The sequence below is a fragment of the Pavona decussata genome, unplaced genomic scaffold, assembly GCF_977016875.1.
Source record: "Pavona decussata unplaced genomic scaffold, jaPavDecu1.1 SCAFFOLD_153, whole genome shotgun sequence".
Lineage (NCBI taxonomy): Eukaryota > Metazoa > Cnidaria > Anthozoa > Scleractinia > Agariciidae > Pavona > Pavona decussata.
The window spans coordinates 509,385-532,327 of NW_028145565.1; the positions used below are offsets into that span (position 1 = coordinate 509,385).

A 22,943-nucleotide genomic window follows, 5' to 3' on the forward strand; every position below is an offset into this window, starting at 1 on the left:
AGTGATGGAAATTTTTTTTTTTTGTTCGCCGAATAGTAACCATTTTCCCGCTGAACTCTAATTGGCTCATACCGGGCTTTTTTCCGTCTTCTGGATTCGGAAAACCCCCTCCATAACTCGGTCCAAGAGTATTGCAGCTATGAAAATGAACTTTGGAGGATTCCTCTTCCGTAACGCGAAGCTTTAACGTCTATAACGAGGGGAATTACGTCATAATTTCAAACGGCGGCCATCTTGACTCCGCCATCTTAGATATCTGTATTTCCCCAGATTTCAGATTTCAGTATTTTTTTTATTTATATACTATTTCAATGGTTTACTACAAAAGGAAATTACGATACATCACAAAAGTAACATAAAGATAACATTAAATTACATAAATCATATGAAGGTAAAATGTGCGCAGTGACCAAAGGAGCTTAGGCTTTCGAGTTGGTAACTGCCCCAGAACTTCAGAAAACTACAAAATTTTAACAAAAAGTTATCTTAACAAATAAAAGATCACTAAGATGATCTCAAACCACGCAAGTTACAGTGAGAAAGTAAAGAGTTTTGTTTTTAAAAACAGTAGTATTCCCAGTTCTGAAAAACCCATTTGTCAAATCAGTTTAGTGAACACTAATCTGCCACACCAAATTATTTCCAGGTAAATTTCTGAAAAATTCACAATGTGTAGTGTCGCTTGTTTAAATATTAAAAAAGTTATAAATTAAAGTCGGTGCGTCTAGTCTAGAATCGTCCCGATCCAGAATAGATGGTTTTAAGTATGAACAAAATGTCGTTGTATTTTTAATTAATATATTGAAGCCTTTTCGTTATAGAAATGGAGTTACTGGCTGGATGTATCGAACCTTCTGGATTTATGCACCTTCATAACGGCACTTATATCGGTCACTAGCAGAGAAATAAACCACGATGAAAATTTGGAGCTTTCATTTGCAGTTCTTGCAGTTTTTCTAGGTTACCTTACGTTGATGTCTTATTTACAAAGGTGAGATACCACTTGCAAATGTTACGCAGTGTTTGTCCGTTAGGTTTTTTTTCCTTTGATTCAAATCGAAACCATTGCTTTTTTAAAATTAGTACTCAGTTGCTTGTCATCACCTAAAAGAGAATAAATGTTTGATTACAAGGCTTCGTCTCCAACAGGTAACAGAGCTGATAACACACTTATTCCTTGTGAAACCTTTTGTTGAAAAGCCCGAGTTTTGCACCGTTGAGTGTTTTCAGCATTGGTTTCCCTTTTGAAAGTAGTTTCCTTTTTTAGTTTTGATTAGTTTTTAATTTCTGTTACTTTGGTGTTCCTTTTCTTCAAGAATATTCTTTCCGTTTTGAGGAAACGTTTAATTTAATTCATTTCTTGCATGTCTGTTTGCAAATTTGCTAAATAAAACCAGTCATGCAAAACTATTTGTTGTAATTTATTTTTTCGCGACATATTGCGTGTTTTGAATTACCAGTAAAATCTTATCTAAGAAAAAAAATCTATAATGCACTCTATCATTTTGCAGAAAGAAAGTTAACTATATTAAACGAGTAGTAAAGTTTTGATATGGTTACTTTACCTTACGTCTCACTCTGTCATCAGCTTCTTTCTGGTGAAGAAATAAAGCGTGCATAATGTACTAACTAATGTCTTACATTTTATTTCCTTGCAGTTTGTTTAAAGCTGGGATCTACGTCACAATGATGTTTGAAGTGTTAAGAACTCTTCTACTGGTAAAATGATTAACGTGATAATTTAGAATTAATTCTCCTTCCCCCAAAACAAGCTAACCCTAATTCCTATACAGGGTTCCCCCTCCCCCAAACTAGCTAGTGATAGAGGGAATCTTTTATTGCTGAGAATCACCGGGAAAGTAACTAAAGAAAAATGATTGAAAAAATGAAATTGCTGGGTTTGCATTGGTCAAAGAGTGACTTATGACTTTTCAAAGTGTGACTGTAAATAGCTGAAACAGTTTCTTTAACACTGTCACTGGCCTCTGATTTCTTGCAGGTCATCGCCGAATTTTTTCTTCTTTTGTTTAGCTTCGCTCTGGTTTTCCATGTGCTGCTGTCAAAAGAGGCTAACGTAAGTTCGATGCCAATGACAACATAACTATTATTATACGTATAAAAAGAGCAATGGTATGATTGTCTATGGTTGTTGCAAATAAGTTGTACCTTTATTTGCTATTTAAATCCAAAAAGAAAGTTGTGGTAACTAAAGATTTGTCAGATATAATTTTAGTTTCAATTAAAAAAAATGCCCTACATTGTTATAAAACTTTGTAGAATTATTGTTACTAAGTTGTTCTAGTCACAATACACACACACGATGATTTTTTGATTATTTGTAGGCCTCAAGGGAAGGTATCAAGCTTGGTCAGAATGATGAGGTGGGTAGAAAAATGTTGCGGTTAAATACCTCTTACAACCGAGTTCAAGGTTCGTACTGTAGGTAACGGACCGAGTTTCCCCCGTTGATTTATGAAATAACGAATCAATGGGAAAAACGAGGATCCGTAACTTACAGTACCGACCGAGAAAACGAGGTTAGTACGATATTTATTATATCGCTGAGGTTATTCGGGCACGCGGGAAAGGAAACTAGTTGAAGTTTAGCGGGCCGTACAGTGAAGTACAGCCCGCAAAATTGACCAATCACACCGTGCGTACTATCTGAGAGATATAGTAATAAACAGCACAACACAACTAACCTCTGAAAGACATCTATGTGACAGAGTAATTATTTAAGAAATGGAAATTAATTTTGCAGAGATTACTTTATCATTAACTTCTAACTTATTGTAAGATGTTACCCTTTACGTTTTTATCGAGTTCATTACAGCGGAGGTTATTTTCTAAAGAAATGAGCATCGTCATTGTCATACGTATATTGATTATGTGACTTCATCCACAGAACTCAGAGAAATTTGAGGAAAATTTTAAGTAATATATCAAACACCAGAAAGCGTGTTTCATCAGATATCTAAACACTGAGGGAAGATATTTACAGGAACTTGTGTCATTATTCTGTATCACAGCATTCAAAATTGATTTCCAATGTTGTGTAGATAGGTTCCAGTACTAGCGAACAGTTAAACTAGCTTTCCATCCATGAGGAATAGAATTACTCCTACTTGTCCTTTAACAGAAATCGGAGCCAATAATCGTTTCATCTGATGCATCAAAGTGTACTTCATATAACACTCTCTTTATTGTCTTATCCTTAGGACCCGTTTGGTAGAATAGACCTGACCCTCTTGAAGGTCTTGGATATGATGATTGGTGAACTTGAGTACAACACATTCTTTGTTGACAAGAACCTGTACTATCCTAATCTCACAAGGTTTATGTTTGTCATCTTTTGCGTCCTGATACCAATAGCCTTCATGAATTTACTGGTTAGTTTTTGAAGACAATTAATTGTTGCCTTTGATTTTTTATTGTTTGTTAGAAGAAAGATAACGTAAATCTCTCGGAAACTCGGGAAGCCAGCCACACTCTCCCCCCCCCCCCCCCCCCTTCTTCCTCCCCCGTAGGACCGAAGCCTCAAGGTATTTCGTTTTACGGAGAGTAGAAAGTCCGGAACATTAGCGAGCACCCCCCCCCCCCCCTCCCTCCCACTTACCTGAAGGTCTGGAGCGGCACCTGAGTCTACCTTATTGAAAATACATCTCGTAATTCAATTACCACTTCCTTCTTAGACAGCTTTGATTTTCTACTTACTACACCTTATAACATTTACAATCATAAAGAGAACTCATTTTACTAAACGATAGTCTTATTTGTCAACAGATTGGTTTGGCTGTTGGTGACATTGAATCCATTCAAAGAAACGCGGAGCTAAAGCTCTTAGCAATAGAGGTATCGGAGATATATTCAATCAAATTCAAATATCATGGAATGATTTACAATTAATGGCAAAGAAATTGCTTCAAAGTTAATACGTGAAGCTCACAAACTGGCCGTAACTGGCTTAGTAAGCGACTGACTGACTGACTGACTGACTAAATGGCTGACTGCCTGATTGAATGATTGACACATTTATTTGAGTGATTGATTGACTGACTGACTGACTGACTGACTCACTTACTAATTTATTCAATGAAGAATGTCTGTTGTTTACTTTACGGTTTATCCTTATCATTAGATCGAGGATGTGTACACATTTGAAAGACGTCTTCCACAGTGCATTCTCCGTCGTCTTTACAAATCAAGCATCACAAAGTATCCCAACAAAAAGAACTTTGGATGGCGGCAAGGACTTATGGTAAAGGGTATTTCTTATCACAACTGAGGCAATTATCTCAGCAAAGATTCCCCCATTTTTTTTAATCTTCAAAAGACCTAACTGTCGACTTATCTTTCCTCTATTCAGCCTGGGTTTTGTTTTCGTTCCTTTTATCTAAAAAATAAAATTCAGGAACATTCAAAGTCTGTGCGGGCGCTTTGTGCCCGCCTCCAGTGTGAATAGTTAAAACTGCCACTTAGAAGTTTAAATAATCTTTGATGAAGGGAATTGAAGCATTCTCTTAGATAAGCCTCTCCTGAAATGTGATTATCATTATCATTATCATTATTAGAAATGACGATGACATCACTCCTGTAATTATCCGTTATTTTTTTTTTTCATTTCTCGACAGTGTGTAGCTAGTTTTTCACACACATTCCCGTGTAGTTAACATTTTGGCCCAAAGTCCTTAGGCCAGCATTCAAAAAATATAATTTAACATTATTAAATTGGTTCAATTTAATTTAACTAATTTTCTTTTAGCCATTTCTTCCCAAAAGCAAATGCTTATTGTGTCGCGTTAATCAAAACTGAAGCGAATTAGGGGGGGGGGGGGGGGGGGGGGGCAGGGAGAGGAGGGAGGGGCAGAGGTCACGTAGAAATGTCATTTCAATTCCAGATAAAGAGGTAAGGGCCCGCAAGCTTTCTGATTGATTTTTTTACCCGTCAGACCGTTCGTCGGATGATGTCAGGAATGAAGGATAATTCCTCTCTGGACGAGGCCGATGATTGCTTGTTCGAGCAAACAGCTACTGCATTCTTCCACAGATTGGGTGCCCTGGAGCAAAAGTAAGCTGATGCCAATTTTGCATCTATCTGTTATATAGTTTATAATTGAAGTCTTCTGTTTATCGTTATCGGAATGTCAGGTCCAGGCAACGTTAATGGGAAAACAGAAATCGTTACCATTTACTGGTCCGTGAACGATTCAAGTGAATTCGATCATGCCGATCTGAAAAGTTATTATTTATTTAATACTTTACTATTCTCAGCGCGAACATGTGTACGCACGTTGCTCAATCAGATGCGTGCAAGTTGCTCAATCACATGCATGCACATGCGCGCACGTTGCTTAATCACCTGCATCTAGTTCAGGAATAACAGAGCATGCACAATACTAGTTCCCAAAAAGACTCCTTTTGTTAGAAAAACTTAAAACTCTTATAAACCAAGTTTAGGACGCATTATTCTCTTGGAACAATTTTAGCAATTCTCAGCGCGCACATGTGTACATTTGCGCACGTTGCTCAGTCACATGCGTGCGCATGTGCGCAAATCGCGCAAGTTGCTCAATCCGATGCGTGCACATGTCCGCTCACATAAACGCACATGCGCGCACGGTGCATAATCACGTGAGTCCGGTACAGAAATAACAAAACACACAAAGTATCAGTTCCCAAGAGAACACAATTCTGCCTATTCCGATTAAAAAGTAGGTAATTCCCCGCGTATCTTGGAAAAACCGTATTCCCATTCTGGAATAACGCCAAAAAAAAATGAGCCCTTAATTTGCTATGTAGCTAGATGTAGAAATATTGTCCTCGTTCTTTACTTTCTTTCGACGTCGACATTTCAACAAAGAAAAAACCTCGGCGGGTTAGAACACTCTTATTACACCTAGACTATACATCAAGTGAATGTTGCCACAGTCATCTATATAATTAGTATACAAAGGAAAGCCTGTATATTAAAGCATCAGAACCTCTGAAAGGAAAAATCATTATATTTTGTACTTCAAGCGATAAGGCGATGTTTTTTTTGTGATCTTTTAATTCTTATTTAGTCGGTTTCCCCTTAAAGTCATTCTAGATTAAAAGTTGAAAACAGTGGTAGCACACAGAAAATCTGGAAAACGAAAAAGACAATTTTAGATAACCTTGATGGGGAGAAGTAACACTCAGTTTTCTTATTTTATTGACTTCAGTGTTTATTTTTGCTTTAGGGTTGACAAGTTAAGTGCTAGCATTGAGACACAGACTGAAATGCTGGAAAAGGTTGTCAAGCTGTTCACAGCTAAGGAAAACGAGGCTATACCACATCCCTCACTGGACGCAAAGCTGTGAAAGCTATTAATGTTGTGAGGATTCCAGCTGCCACACAAAAGCGATTTATCTTCTGAGAACCTACATTAGATCCGTCGAATTGATCTGTAAATGAAGAACCAATGTTAGCTATTGTCTATTGACTACAACTATCTTCTTGTCAGGGCCCCGGTTACGAACTACTAGCGGTCATTTTGGACATTTTGTCTCGTGACTTATACCACCTCAAGTCACGTGACATAAATTAACCTCTCACTAACTTGAAAAAGACTGGAAAAGATTCCGCGAATGAATCGAAAGCTTTAACTCTTTAAGTTTTTTTTCGATCCCGAAAGCTAATTTTTTTTCCAGGAAGCAAACAACCTAGTAAAAATCTTAATTTCATCGCAAAACAGCCGAGTTTGTGCAAGTTTCACTGGCTATCGTCGGAACATAAAACCAAACAAAGTCGTGATAGTGTGGATCCCAAACCTCTTGCGGTCGACGGATGTTTTTGTCTGCTCAACACGTCACAATCTGAAAGAAAGCAGGGATTTTGCACGGCAATGGCGGAGGTTCATTTCAAGCGCTGGGCACGTGAACCCGTGTGAAACAATAAAAGTCTATAAGGGCCAACAAAACCGCAGTTGGCCACGAAAGACTTGGGCTCCACTCGACTTTATTTCGGGGCTATGTTTTGAAGATGACCAATGAAGCTGGTCAAAACACCAACGAATTTAAGTGGTTTTAATAAACTGATCACCGTGATAAGTTGTAACGAATTTTATCTGAGACAGAAGACAAAAACGTGAAACATCAACGCTGTTTTACGTTGATATAAAGTTCCATCTTGCCCATCCGTGACGAAAACCATTAGCCATTTTGAACAACATGTGGGCAGAATTTTTTTATTCCTACTGACAAGAAAACATTGATAGAATTTCAGAGTTTTACTGAAAACAAATTACCTAATTTCTATATAATAACTAATCTGGAATGGCGCTACAGTGCACAGAGTTGTGCCCACAGCTCCGCCCCCAGTAATACTTCAGATCGAGGTTTAGTTTAATCCGCCACACAAACACCAGCATAGCCCTGAACAAGCGGGGAAAAAAGCCGAAAATTTGAGTGTTCAGTATTGGGGTGAAACTTAGACTAAATTAGTAACAAAACTACCAAAAAGCGACAAAAAAATGCTGAAAATTAGGCTCGACTAATGCCAACACCATCATCACTCCAAAAAAGCGATAAAAAGTCGAAAATAAGAGTGTATAGTATTATTATTTTTGTACTTTCCATTGGATTTCAAGTCAATAAGTAGAACGTATATACAAGGGTCATTAGCAGACATTTATTAAAAAAAATTATAAAGCCCCATTCTCTCTCAAACATCTATAAATCGCACAGCGATCTCGCTTTGAATTCAGCACACTCTCAGCTCAGAACAAAGTTATTAGACCTAGCTTTCTGTTTGGCTTCCTGAAGCAAAGTTTTCCTGAGGACGTCATTAAGTCTTGTGAGAGAAAAAGTATCACGAGATGCAGCGTTTGCCTCGTCTAATATCCTCCCTGTAGTATTTTTTTTTCTTTTGAGCTAAACGGATAACTTTACTCAGGGTGAGACTTAGGCCGGTTGATATAGAGAGCTTTTGTTCACGAGGTAAAAGTCATTGGCCGTAGAAAGTAGGTCTTAGTTACGATGTTTTCTAGTCGGGCAGGGTGAAATTATCGAGCAACTTTGCACAGGCCAAAGACTTAGTATTTTTTCTTGTTTAAAACCGCCGTATGACCTTTCCCGTTCAAATGGTTTGGTCAACATCCGGGACTTACAGTAAAATGGCGGGCAAGAACAAGTCTTAAAAAGGATTCTCTCTTCAACAAGCCCGGCTTTGAAACTAAAGCTATTCGATTATTTTACGCCCTTATAACTGTAGCGATGTTAGGCTGGTGATCGATTACTCGAGATTGTGTCGGATTTCCGATCGACGGTGTCATAATATTAGCCAGATATTGCCCCCGGGAGGACTCCCATACAAAAATGACGGGGGTGATCGTCGTCCCTTTTAGGGGTTAAAATTCGTGGTTTAGTACCCCTTCCAAGTGAGAGGTACGGTAGTACCTTTTTGGGGTCAACTGAGCCGAAAAATATGAGAGGAAGTACATGTTAGCCAACTGATTTGGTACCTCTAAGGAGTAAAAAAATTGGTCAGACCACGCCAACAAAACAGAATTCTGGTACCTTTTAGGGGTTCTTTTCAAAATATCCGACAGTCACCCCCGTCACTTTTATATGGGAGTCCTCACTCCCCACTCCCCCCCCCCCCCCCCCCCGCCCCGATTCGCGTTGAGCATGATCAAGTATGAAGATGTATAATCGAAAAGTCAATTTAAAACGTTGATGTACTCTGATTAAGGCGATAAGGATTCTGTTATAGAAGCTAAACTTGAGCTCAGGAAAAGACCAGCTTTTGGCTGAGATTTTAGATACGTTTGCGCCAATAATTATAGGTTACTCGTCACACTTGTTTTGTGGGGTCTCAGGTTATGTTTCATTTCATACTGATGTCAATTATCACCAGTGTTTTTCTCTTTCATAGTATTCTTTGAACTTGTTTCTTATGATGAGCCCTAATTGAAGTCTTGTTAATGACTACCTTATTTCGTGAACCTAGATAGTCTCAAAATGTGCCTAATATCTCGTTCCCTGCTAGCAGAGATTTCTTTCTGGCAAGTCATTTTGCATGTCGGAAGAAACCTGTTCTTGTAAATCAACACAACTTTTCCGAGGCAGACTGGGAACTATACCAACGTCGCCCTGCTTGCAAAGCGGGATGGGATTGAATGTTGGCGGCGTGCGTTCTTCGCCTTCGGCGCGAAAACTTGAAAGACTTCATCGAAAAACAATCCAAAAAGGTGAGTTTACTTTCTAACACTTCCTAAAATGTGTTCATTATGTTCTACTTACAATTTCTATTTAATATGTAAACTGGTATGGTCATTTTTACTCCTGTTTTCAGGTGTAAATGACTTTGCGAAGCGCCATGTGCAAAAATTTGCCTCGTTCGTGGCCGCAGCTTGCCGTTTGTCCGTGGATCGCGGAAAAGTTGATGGTTTCAACAAAAGGACGGCTTGACGTATAACTTTGGTTGCAAGTGTTGATTGAGAAAGAGAATCTTCTGACTTAGGAAGCATGTGAAGCTGCCAAGGGATATTCCAGGTAAAGTCTTGTGTTTTCTTGTGTTTACGCGGTACGGTTTTTCATTCTGGTGCTATGTAGTCCTAAAAATGCGAAGAAAGAAGACAAGGAAAACAAAACAACTCCAAACAAAACCCATTAAACCCCATTGTGTGTAAAACAATACAAATACAATGATCTCCAGAACTGCAGAAAGACCCAAAAAATTAAACTGGAAAGGTTTGTTTGGTGTGTGAGAGAGGGGGAGGGGTGTGGGTGCTCTTGGAGTCCTAGAGCCACCAAATTTTGATTCTTGCAAATCAGTCAGCAGTAATTAAAAAAAATAATTAAATTATAAATTGACAAAAGTATAAATAAAAGGTGTGATAGGTGCCCGGAAAAAAATGCTGACTCTGGCTGAATGGAGCCTAGGGCCTAGTTGCATTAAGCATCCTAAGATAAGTGGAAATTTATTCCAGTCCCAATCAATTTTTTTCCTGCTGTTTTTGGTGTTCCCAATCCTATTTTCTTAGCAGTTATGAAAACCCCTTGCTCCCTCAGACATAATGAGATTGAGATTCAGCTTCCCTGAGGTGTGTTTTTTTTGGGGGGGGGGTGGGGGGGGGGGCATAGTGGTGAGGATTGGGGACATAACGTAAATTTTGCAACAAATTCCAGCACTTGAAGTAGAGGAATGTGGAAGCTTATATTTATGTCAAACCAACTCGGGTAAATTGTGGGGACTTTAATTTTGCTAAAAGTAAGGGGATGTTGGAAGCAAGTTATCTTTTCAGAAAACATGGCAGACAAAAAAGGGAGGGTATGTGATTAGTTGAAATGTTCACAAGAATTTTTCATCTCAAGCATTAAAGTAACCATTCAAGGAACTCAAATGAAGGTCGAATGTCAAAGTACAATGTGTTATGTTTCCAAGTAACAATGAACTGAGATGATAGCATGTTAATGTTCTTCATCAATCTTTGCCATTACATATATAGTTGTCATTAACCAGGACAGATTTAAAACAGCTGCCTGCAGAGAGTTTAGGCCAGATTAATAAGTTAAACCAGAATTTTTGTTGCTCTAGCCTCAGCATAACTGTTCAAGGAGGTTAAATGAAGCACATAGGAATAGGTCCAATTAAGTTATTAATAGACTGAGAAACAGATAGACAGTGATGAAAGACTGTTCTTTATTATCATTTGCTGATGCATGAAACAGCATTTACAGTAGTGTCCAGAAAGAATGCAAACAAATTTTGCTGATTTTCTGCTTTTGTTCAACTGAAAATTTGCTGATATTTCTGGCAGAGTTTTGTGATTTTTTTGGCCAAAAAAATTTGAACAGATTTTGGAGAGCTGCATGAAAATTTGAGTGCATTCCCTAAAATTAGCCAACCTAAGAATGATATTTCAAAGTGATTTTGTTTGAACCGAAATGAAATTTTTAATGGCTAATTGGCAATTCTTAATCTTACAGTTTGATGATTTATGATGACACTCAATTTGCAAACTTGCTCGCACATGTTGCGATTGGTTTTACATCAGTTGGTACCTTCCCCAAGAGAAAAATGTGTGGTTCTAGAAAATGTCCATTTCCCCCCCCCCCCCCCCCCACCCCCCTCCTCCACAAAAAAAACCAAGAAAACGGAAGATTAATGGAAATTGGGAGGGGGAGAGGCAGCTAAAGGGCAGAATTTCCAAGGGGTTGAGGCGTGTCCATGTGAAGAATTTCTCCTTAGGGTGTTAGGAAATTCACAAGTAAATCGAAAGTGAAGACATAAATTTGGCAGTCGTTATTGCGGAAAAATAATTATTTTCCAGGACAAGGGCAGCGTAACCAGTGAATCATTCTTCAAAAAAGCCATTCTGGTAGAAGTGTTGTCTGTTTAATCCCTCTATTAAGCGAAAGTTAGGTGTGACTTTCCTTTTTCCAACTGATATTGTTCTTAAAAGTTTGACTTCGTGATGCGATCAATCGGCCTCAGGCCATGGCTGTGACTACATGATTGTTTGAAACTCAAGTTTTAAAATAAATAAAAGCCCTCAAATGAGGAAATTAAAAAGTTTCTGAATGCAGCAAGAAAAGGACAAATATTTCATGATATTGAGGAGTATGGCCTGTTCGTAGTTCTATAAGTGAGTTTGCAGTTGAAATCTATTTCTGACACCACAAAATGAACAACGCATACAGCATTGTCATGTTCAATGGATTTATTTCCCATGGACAATTAGCCGTAGTCACAAAATGTGTATTTTCTTGTAGTCTTTCAAAAGAGATTTCTGGAAAAAAGGGAAAGGATTCTGCAGAGAAGTTTCCGTCCAGAACGAATGAACACTGCCTTTGAAATTTGATCTGGCACTAAACACCAAACTTTCCTGGCATGTGTATGCAAATTTGGGTCAAGATTGAATAAAAACATTTATTTGTCAAAAACCTGACATGAAAATGTTGACAACAGAATTGTTTTCTTTCTCAAATTCATTTCATTCAAGAACTGTGCAGACTGAGATGATTATTAAGTGCTGAGATGTGAATCCACAGACTAATCCTTTTGAAGTTTTGATTGTTAACCAAAATTGTCAACAAATCACCCAGTTAGCGGAGTGGCTTTCTTGTGCATGCAGCCAGTTCAACTGGGTTTTCAAAATCCTTTAAATGCTAGTTGATAAATTTAAATCCAGCATTGTAGATTCAAAGTGCAACTTGTTCATAGCAGTTTCTTCAAGGTAAAGTTGCATATGTTTTTCTATCGAGATCATTACAAAAAAGGAATTTGCAAAGGCAGTTGATTTAGGTGAAAAAGAAAAGCAGGAAATTCCTGGGGGATGGGGTGGGGGGTTCTAAAGTGAAAAACCTTCCATTGTGCGGGTATGGATATTTTCTGGAACCACACAATCAATTCTATAAGGTTGAAGGGAGCTCATAACTTGCAAGGAATTACAACCCAAAAAATAAAAAAAATTGATTTGTTTTACCTTAATCGTGCCGCCCCTTAATTGACAACACAACACTTTCAGTTGTAATCAGAAAGGAACCATGAAAACTTCAACGTGGCCATTCACTTAAAGAGCAAACTCTTTCCTTAAGCATACACATCGCTCCAACACAAGCACAATAGCCTGTAGCTGCAGTGTCATCTTATTGAACGTAAGTTGGTTACTGTAAAACAAACCAAACTGTGGCCTTGGATATTAAGATGTGTGAAAAACTAATCACTCGAAAAGTTCTTCGTTTTCCTGTCTTGAAACTTGACATGCTTGACTCAATACGTGATGCACTCATCTCAAACCTCGATACTCGAAGCTTTCAAGTTGCAAGGATTGAGTCGCAAAGTTCAAGGGACTGTCAACTTACTTTTGCATGGTACTGTTAGCACTTCGAATATCCTGTGTTAACAAGGTTCAAAAGGGTCTTTATCTAACACACTCATGCCGTAGCTATTAAACATTGTGTGCACAGAACACTGGAAGTGGAAATACAGCGTAAAATCATGCAAAATGGAAATAAAAGTTAAGGAAACATTAATTAGCATACAGTAAGTTAGAATTCCTATTTATTGATCTTTTCTCACGAGGACCATCGCTATTAGATAGTGTTTACCCAACAGCTTATTGTATTTCTAATTTCCTTCTCTGAATTTTGCATGCTTTCGAAGCCATTGAATAGTCTCTTCGGGGTTGTCAAATGATGACTTCTCAGGTTTGAACTCCCTGAATTCGGCCATTTCTCTTGATGTTTCAGGAGTGTAAAACCACAAGAAAATTGATCATCCCTGCTTTTAGACTGATTAATAACGGAGAGTCTTGTAGCTCGGACCCTGTATGTAATAACTAGATATAGCTCTCGCTAAGTGCCAACGAGCAGGCATTGAAAAGAAATAGTAATTGGTCATTTGAAGACACAGAGTCATGTTTTGGGCACAGCATTTTTTTGTAGTGAAGTATTGAAGACAATTTAAAATGTGTTGAATTGTTATGTGAATATTTCGATCAACAGTGGAGAATTGCCAAAATGGAAAGAGATTTTTGGTTTTAAATTATCGCGATACTACGGTTTCAAAAAAAGAATACAGAACAAAAATGAACCCAACAATAACTTTTTATCTTTTTAAGTTGTAAACAGTAACAATTTCAACGTTATGACGTGCTTGGACAATGAACAATAGAATTGTACATTTCATTGACAAAAACGTTCTTTGAGGCTTTACACAGAAGCTTACATGCATTTTGTTCCGTGGCTTGTTGTATAGTTTAGTGAAATCTTTAACATGTGAGCATAAACAGTAACAAAATATCTCAATTATATTATGTTTTTCGTATTCGAACAGTTGGCAAAGGACATGCACGAACTGTTTGCTTTGGGATGCATGGGCCAGTCCGATGTTAATGGTATTAACCCATTATGCACCAGCTGTTTCCAGAGGTTTTCCAAAATTCAGCAAAATTGGCAAAGTGGTTATTTCCTACCCCATGTGCAGGGCAAAAAAAACAACACCCCTTTGGTCTAAGATAGTTAAAATTACTAATAATGGAATAAAATACACTAGTTGCCAATTAAAAATTTTCCAAAAAACAAACTTGCAGGTAAAAATTTCCAAAATTTCGATTTAATTTGATCTGCGCATCACATGGGTGAAATTTGATCCGTCTCGAGAGCATGTGTTTGTTCCCCAAGATAACAGTCAGTTGTCACGTTTTCTCAATGAAAATAGAAAAAAAACACACAGAAAGCTTTCCTAAATGAAAAATTTATTCAGCAAAGTCTTTGCTTACGCCTTAGAAAGAAACGCGTATCATTATAAATGCGAGACGAGAGACGCGTAAGCGATTTGAGGGAACTACGAATCCATGAGTCCATTTCGAAGCAAATTTATCGACCCGTGCAGGGCAGGTTTTTTCAAATATTTCGCAAAAACTGTTCAGAGTACAAAGAATACTAAGGTCAATTAGAATAGTATTTCAGTACAAATTCACAATCAAACCAGTAATTTTTTGGCTGTTGAATTCCCAGAATGTAGCTAATGCTCGCTCGTCGATTGAAACGTTAGGTTTGCTTTGAAGTTGGTTAAATCTCAGTTGCTTTGATTGCCTTTTGCTTGCTGGCAGTAACAAAGTTGGCTCACTGGCCGATGTCGAGTTTACTCTCGTGTGGCTCGCTGGCTGATAGTTTGCTACAGTTGTCGTTTGCTTTAGCTTTCCTTAGATTGAAGCCAGTTTAAAGAGGTTTCTCAGTTTTTTTATTGCTTTTGCCTGCTGGCGTTGTCTGGATTTGGCACGCTTTCGACGATCAGAACCATGCGGCATTGACGTCACAATCTCTGCGAGCTACGAGCTACGAGCTACGATTGGTCCGTTGCAATTTTCAGTACGTCATTGGAATCTCAGGAATCTTACCTTACAAACATGCCTCTCGATCACTCAAGATTTTTTCCGCCTGGCGCCCGCACAGTACTTTCGCACGGCTCTATAATGCTGCCGCCTCGCCAGCCTCGCGTCTTCGCTTGGCTGACTCGTTGGCAATAATAAGCTTTATTTACCCATCTTTAAAATAAATATGCAATGGATTTACAGAACTGGATCTAAGTTACAAAACATGCAATTCAATCATCATAAACATTAAGGAGCATTGCGGCCCGCGCCATAAAAGAGTTTGCATGTCTTTGGGTTTTCGACAGTGGTATTGCCACTGGGCCCTGGTACCGATCTCAAGTTATAGCTGTAGCTAGTATTTGGCTTTGTAATGAAAATTGATTTGGATGGTTTTTATCATTTACAATTCTTTCCAATTTAAGCTTTGTCGCTATTTTCATCTTTCCTCCAATGTCGCAAGGGATGTTCTCGGTGTCCCAGTGATGTCCAAACACCTGTTTTGTGTGGACTGCAACTCATCTGCAAGGTATTTCAGCAAACCACCCCAAACTGGGGATGTATTTGAGGCGTGGACGTATCTCGGTATTTGTAGATGCCCCTCTGAGGGTGCTCCGTCATCATCACCCATTTATTAGATGTTTGGGCATTTACAGTGCAAGTCAGAATTAAGCAAACCAAAATGGAAATTACAGTCGAACCTCCACTAACGGCCACCTCTCCACAACGGCCACCTCTCTACAATGGCCACATTTTTTTGTCCCGGCGGTCAGTGCATACATCAGCTCTTGTTTAAACCTCTCTACAACGGCAACGGCTACTCAACTGCCAAAATAACCTCTCGACAACGACCAGTACAGGTCTTTTTTGTAAAAAACACCTTTTTATAAACTGATGCGGTAATCGACATTTATCTTCGGAACATTACGTGTCTGTATCCATTTTAATGATATACGTATCAGTGCTCGACACTAACTTTTTTGGATACTAGGCAGTGGGCTAGTAAGCACAGTAAATCACTAGCCCACAAGGACAAGCTACTAGTCCAAAATAAGGCCAAAAAAAATACACCTACAAAAGGCTAGAGAATTAGGAACCATTAACCTTCAGTTCTGGTGTCCTGCCTCTCCCCAGACACCCTGTTATTTGTCCAGTTACACTTTAAGAAACTGTAATATATATTAAATGAAATAAAAAGGAATAACACTCACTCTGATGTCATTATTTTATTCTCTCATATTAACAGTAAATATGAACGTTCAAGATACTAGCCTGCCAGAACAATTTTATCAATTCAATGACTTAAGCAATCAATGTCCCTGTGACAAAAGTCGAGTTCGGATTTGCTAATCTTTCAGCGCTTTTGTTTGAGTCCACCCAAGTTGCACAGTACATTTTTCCTTCAATAAATCGCAGCCATGGATATGTCTTCTTCCAGCTCGGTTGAAAATTTCTTGAGCGTTCATTGCACTTCTTTTTTTCTACATGCTGCATGACGTGGTCCTCTTGCGAACACTGTAAATCTGCCTTAGGATCCTCGTCCGTAGCAGGGCGTTTCCTTGAAGGTAAGGCGTCAAAAAAGCTTGAAATCTTTTTCATCTTTGGAGTAACTTGACGTGCGAAAAATCTCCAAGATGGCGGACTGGCGGTTCTCACCCAGGTCCCTCGGGAGTGTCATGGAAGCGAGACCCTAAGGCCTTTTCTAAAATGGTGTCTGTTTTGTGAGGCAATTGTACCAAACCCCTTTCATATGGACTCATTGCAAGTCCTGTGGTTTATATTACTAAAAAATACTAGAAACAAGCTCCTGATAAAGCGTTCCACAAAAGCTTCCTAAGTTATAAAGTTGTAGTACATAAATTTTTCCACAAAACTAACTAGTCTAGGGGCTAGTAGGAGCACATTTTCACTAGCCGACCATGAGGTTTTACTAGTCCTGGGCTAGTGGACTAGCGTTAATGTCGAGCACTGCGTATTGTGATTGTGTTCCATTTAAATACTGCAGAAAGCATAAATTGTCTACAATAATATAGCGAATGTTGTGAACCTTGCTCGTTTCGTCTTGTTAACATTTTGATTCAAAACATTATTTACGTTTTGTGTCTTTTATCTATATATATATTATTTAAGATTGGATTGCCGTTATAGGCTACAGTAAGCATAAACTTGGCACAATAAACATGTTGTACTTCCCGAAAAAAAAGTGTCATATTACACCCCTACCTCCCCTAATGCTAATAATTTCATGGCTCCAGGGCTCTAAAGTAAGAGGGAATGAGAGTGTTGGATGAAACCTTATTGTTGTTTTCTCCTTGTGATCAGTAAAACAGTCATGAGCTATGATTTTTTCATTTCAAAAGAAATACAAAACTTAAGCTGTGTTTCCACCCCTTGACTCTCCTACCCTAGCAACTTATATGTATGCAGTGATACCAAGTATCTGGACTTAAATACCCAAGCATATCCATACTCCCCCTCCCCCACCCTTCAGGCAATGGATTAGTCTTTAATTTGGACGCTTATAACCAAGAGACATATTATGTAGATCACAGTGATCTGTTGAATCAGGCCAGGGTTAACAGTCATAGCAAGCTAAGAAATTTCCCCAGAAAAATTGAAGAACCTTGTGGCCTTTCAACAGACCACAATTTTTGTTAAAAATTTACTCTCTCCTCTATAAATAGGCCAAACTTTTCCCTTCTTAAGGAACTTCTACTCAATGGCTAAGATACCTGAGCAAAAAGTGAAAACAATGAATGAAAATGAAAGAAAGAGTGAGCATACAAATTCAAAGAACCAACTGGGTTGCTGTTGCTGTTTTTCCACATATGTAAAATTACTTTTACAACAGATATATATTTGTGTAACACATTGAACAAACTCTCTAAAGTTATTTTCTCTTTTTTGGCAGACAAAGAAGAAAACCACATGGATAGAAGGTAGACATTTGTGGAAAGTAGAGAACCTGGACTGGAGGACAGCAAGGACAAGAAGAATCCAGATGAGTTCAAACACTAAAGGATTGGTTTGAATTTTATAGAGCCCCAAGATTACTTTTTTATTAACAATTAAATTTTTTTCAAAGCTTTAGAAATTTAAATGAACTCTGACCCTGCCTGGGAGGTCTTTGAATGTGGGGTACAGCTGGCCCGGGGTTTTCCTCTTAGGAGCAAGTGGACGTACGGGGAGGTTTTTCACCCAGCTGTTGTTCCACAACCCCCATTCAATTTTGCTGTTGCTTTGGATTTTTTTTTTTTTCACTTTATGTATTGATAGTTTTTCAGCCCGTTACTATTTAACCAGCTACAAAGTTTTTGTCTTACATACAGTTTAGAATTAAGCCAACATCCTATTTGATTTTTGCAATGCTTAACAATTTCTAGAACACATAATATCGCAATTAAGTCATTCATCTCAGGAGTAATGGCTCAATGAAAGCAATTTCTCCTTTTTTATCCGTAAAATTACCACTAGCTAGTAGAAAAACAAAATAATATCATCTTCCTTCTGTAGCTGGTTAGATAATACTGAGCAAACCCAAGCTTGCCAACCATCCAAGGATGATGCAAGGAATTACCTGTACCTTATTTCATCCAATGATTCAAATTTGAATTAACCACTTTTACTGGATGTTTGGGCTCTAAATTTAGCAAAATAAATAAATAAATAACTAAAAAATACAATTTCCAATCTTGGAATGTACTCAAATGCTGCTGCATTTGTGACTAAATTGTTCATAACTTGCAAACTTTAGCAGAAGCCAATTGTCTATTTTTTTTCAGTAATTTTTTTTGGTTTGGTTGGCAAGTTTTTTTTTTAAGCCTTCTCAAGTGAGTGTGCTGCCATCAATTATACAAACAAGTGTCCATTTTTGTTTGATAGTAATTTAAAAGGTTAATTTACAACTAAGAAATAGACAGATCTTTTCTTTCCCTTAAAAAACAAGGTATGGAAAATTACCATGCTCCTTCACAGCTTTCAACTAAACTCAAAGCATTCCTTTGCTTTTTTAGAGGTTTTTCTTTTCCTACTATGAATACCCTATAGCACAAATTTGCAGAATTCATAAATTTACCTTGGCTGGAAAACTAGAAATTTAACACAGAAGTGAGACACTTGTTTGTACCCAGTTGGAGGAATAAGTTCATTGCTCAGACTAAATTTTCGCTGACATTCCAATTTTCATTTTATTTTAGTGCGAAAATTTATTCTTATCTCTGGGATGTAAATTAATGCGTGTCAATTCTTTTCTTCGGAGAAAAAGGTTTTAAATTTGGAGCTTTTGCTTCAATTATAGAAGCTTCATCAGCAAAATGAAGTGTAAAAACACATCTTATCATCTCTGATTAAAAAAAATGAGATAAAAAGATGTGTTTTTACACTTCATTTCAGTGATGAAAGTCTTCTGCTATAGAAGTGAAAGTTCCGAATTTAAAACCTTATTCTCCAGAAAAAAAAAAGAATTTACACATGTTAATTCATTTTACTGATTAAGAATGTTCAATGAAGACTTGACAGCTGGCCTTCATTTTAATTCTTTTAATATGCTCAGAGATTTGCCAAAATCTTATTCCTCCAACTTCTGCGCTAAACTTTATTCAAAACAGTGATGGAACTGCTGAAAGGGATTAACATTTATCAGGCCTTTTTCAACTTCTTAAAGGAAAATAATTTCTTTATAATTTTTTGTTGCCAAATTGAATAAGTCTTAAACTTCACTGAAAAGCCAAAGTGGAGTGCAAATTCTTCTATTCAAAATCCAACTGACTGGGAATAGCCAACAATTTTTATTGCAAAAATTATTCAATTATTGTGTTGACAACCAATGGAAAAGAAAGAGGACAAGATACCTTGAAACTCACAAGCCTTTTGAACTGACAGAACAAACTTTTAATTGATTCTCCTAAATAAGATCAAAATCTTTACATGTTAAACATAGATGTTGGTTGCAATCTTGAAGTTCAGAGTTTCCCTGTTCATGCCATTTATCATTCAAAATTAATGTAAATAGCAGAGTCCATTGTTGTTTAAAATTTACATTTTATTACAACATACATATTTCAGTCATGATCATGTTGAACAAAAATGAACCAGGCATTAAGCAATAATAAATTGGGAAAGGAAATGAGTTTGGACAGTGCTGAAACAATGCAGCATTCAATGGTGGTGACAATAATTCTTTTTTTTTTTTTTTTTGGCTCTACTGTGAAATTGTGAAATGACATCTCATAACTTGTTAGGCTATTCCACACTGATGTCAGATCAGTATTTTCATTGTATGTCCTTAGTGTTACATGTCAAACAGACTCTGCTGTCGTTTACAGTAATTCTACTTAATACTCAACATGATCATGATTGGGTAGTTAGCTTGTCTAAGTGCTGTTTTACTCATTTCAAAACAAAGGAAGCAGCAGCTTATAAATATATTAAGTTATTGCTGTTATGCCAAAATGGAGCACTAGGTAACAAATTTTAATTTTCTTGGACACATTATTCACATTATTTTACAAAATTTTCTTTTAGTTTTCAGTACTTCAAATTTTTTCCTCTCCCCATAAGGGCTTTCCAGGATAATCAAGCAAATTATCTGGAAACAATTTTTTCCATACATCTAGACACAATAATTATTCTGCTTCCTTTGTTTTGTAGAACTCAAGCTCATTGACACTGAAATTATTTTAAGCTATTATAGGTGTTAGTTTTAGGAAGAAATGGTTTATTTTGGGTTTTTCATTACATAGATGATATCTTTCAGCCACTTTACATAAATTACACACTGTATACACAGTACTTTTGAAGATGAAATTTAGTGTTGGCCTTGGCCTCTGCTAATCAAAGAAATCAATTTCAATTGTTTCAAAATATTATTGCTGGCTTTTCTCTGGAAAACCTGTAAGGATTTGGAAAATAAAACTAGTGGCTGAAGGATCTTTTCTGATTTTTTGTTGTCAATGAGCTTGATTTGTATCTATGATAATTATTTATTGTTTTTGCTAAGCTTTATTAGCAGGTAACACAAACTGGCAGCACACTCACAATCTAGCCAACCATCTTCCTGCCACTGGGTTGCGGAAACTCTGGCTCTGAGAAGGTCTGTGTTTCTGGCGTCCTCTGCAATATTCCAACCGAGAATCCTGGAGGGTTTATTCTGATCGACTGATTTCTGAGGGGTGATGTGGACACTGGGAGATTCACTGTTGATTCACAAGAGGACATGACAACATGGAGGCAGGTGAGGGTTTGTTTCCTTTGTCTTCTGGGTTTAATTCAGCTTTGCTTGGATACCACATTGCTAAATTATTTCGGGGGAAGTTATTTTGGTCAAGATGCTTGTTTCACTTCCACTGTCATGGATGAAAAACTTAGGTGTTTAAGGGATGGGGCTATGGTCAGGCTACTCTGATGGATGGTGATAGGGGGGACATTAAGGGGCTGGGGACCCTGCACGCCCCTCTCTGTCGACTAACATGTAGCAATTCAGATTGAGCTCGAAGCCTTGTTGAGGGGATTCTTTGCTGTTTAGCCTTGTAGTCTGTAAGCAGGGTGGGGAACTCCCCACCTCCGGCATGCTTACAGCCTACTTGCTGTGTGGCTGCCTAATCAAGTTTTTTCTGCGCATTGAGCATTTTCTGCAGTCGCAAAATCCTTGCAGTCCAAATTCTTAACTTTGAACCAAAACATTTCCAAAGTTTTTCATTAGCAAACCTTAAAGGGTACTGCCCTTTCAAATTTTGTTTATATTATCTCCAAATTTTTGCGGAAATTTTATTGATCATTTCCTTGCGATGAAAAATTATGAACTAAAATTTAGCAACCAGTTTTCTTTAATAATAAATAAAATAATTGTTTATCTCACAATGTAGTCACTTAAGTGGTAGAAGATTGTAATCTACAACTTAAGTAACAATGTCATGAGACAAACAATTGTTTATTTATTTATTGTAACCCACTGATTAACAAAACACGTCACATGAAACAAAATTTGACAGCGTTTATCAGATGATAACCGTTGCCTAATTTTTTTGACGAGAAAGACAAAGAAAACATCACAGTTTTAGGTTTTAGATGTTTCAATCCAGACCAACAAACTAGTCAGCTTACATTTATTTCCCTGCAGTCATGCTTTGGCTAGCATTGGCTGTTTTTTGTTTTCCACTCTAAAGTGTACGTGTTTAAGGAATTAATCAGTAGGTTATAGAATAAATAAACCCCTTTCTGGTTTACTGGTATGTAAGATGATAATGCCCTCAATTTTAAGATTGTCCTCAAAATTTCACAGTTGCCTTGAAGCTTTTTTTCTTGGCCAACTGTTTACTTTTTTAGACAATCTTTTAGCCTTGGGCATTATCCTTTGTTTTTATTTGTTTTGTTTTTTTAAATATTCTCTGATATACCAGCTGCCTGAATGGGGTTCATTTATTAAAATTAATATATTCCACCAACATGATCAATAATTATTGTCCTTTTCACAAATTTTCTATCTAAAACATCTTTCAGTTTCGTTGAAAATGAACCTTTTGTCTCCAGTAATAATTCTTTTAGGAACATGGCTACCGTATTCGTAAAAAAAAATTCTTGATGGATTTTCTTCAGATTCCAGGACCCCAAGTACACAATACAAGAATCCTGCACCTTTCAAGTGTTCCTGTTCTTGTATAGTGTTTGGGCTGCCTGTGATCAGATGAAATTGACAGGGAAATGTACTATGACATCTGTGACATAACAGTTTAAAGAATTCAATTGGTCCTACCTTGTTTCTATATTATTATTGTTTTTATTAAAAAAAACAACAACAACAACAAAACAAAACAAAATGCTCATAGGCGCACTGTTGTCTAATGATGTCACAGTTCAAATTTCTTTCTCAAATCATTAATAATTCATGAACAAAAAGGAATCATTACCATGAAGGCGGTTTGGCAAATGTGATCTTAATTATTATAAAGTTTGGTAAACTTTCTCTCTGAATTTCTCCAAGAATTATTAATGGTTTGAGAAGCTATATCAAACACTCGAAAGAGCTTCACCCGATTTCCTAACATCTCGAAGTTGGTCTGAAAAAACACTCGGCTTCGCCTCGTTTTTTCAAGCCACTTCTCG

At 37.4% G+C, this 22,943-nt stretch overlaps 1 protein-coding gene and 2 long non-coding RNA genes across 4 annotated transcripts in view; 2 read left to right on the top strand and 1 right to left on the bottom strand.

Annotated features, from left to right (window-relative positions):
- Positions 1-6,836, top strand: part of LOC146466143 (uncharacterized) — a 35,599-nt gene extending 28,763 nt beyond the window's left edge. Inside the window, exons 23-31 of one of the 2 annotated variants that reach the window (XM_085127727.1) lie at positions 822-991; positions 1,659-1,719; positions 2,000-2,074; positions 2,343-2,381; positions 3,219-3,389; positions 3,784-3,852; positions 4,139-4,258; positions 4,950-5,068; positions 6,222-6,836. In XM_085127727.1, the coding sequence (XP_084983853.1) occupies positions 822-991; positions 1,659-1,719; positions 2,000-2,074; positions 2,343-2,381; positions 3,219-3,389; positions 3,784-3,852; positions 4,139-4,258; positions 4,950-5,068; positions 6,222-6,342 (945 nt within the window). In that variant the 3' untranslated portion in view covers positions 6,343-6,836. Of the gene's footprint in view, positions 1-821; positions 992-1,658; positions 1,720-1,999; positions 2,075-2,342; positions 2,382-3,218; positions 3,390-3,783; positions 3,853-4,138; positions 4,259-4,949; positions 5,069-6,221 lie in introns of those variants that run through there. The other variant, XM_085127728.1, reaches the window with a different exon arrangement.
- Positions 6,837-9,128: 2,292 nt separating this feature from the next.
- LOC146466144 (uncharacterized) lies at positions 9,129-22,633 on the top strand. The gene is made up of 3 exons (XR_014868124.1): positions 9,129-9,212; positions 9,317-9,516; positions 17,755-22,633. It is a non-coding gene; the product is annotated as an uncharacterized LOC146466144 (long non-coding RNA).
- Positions 16,055-16,809, bottom strand: LOC146466145 (uncharacterized). The gene is made up of 2 exons (XR_014868134.1): positions 16,645-16,809; positions 16,055-16,611 (listed from the first exon to the last, which is right to left on the bottom strand). It is a non-coding gene; the product is annotated as an uncharacterized LOC146466145 (long non-coding RNA).
- Positions 22,634-22,943: the final 310 nt, after the last annotated feature.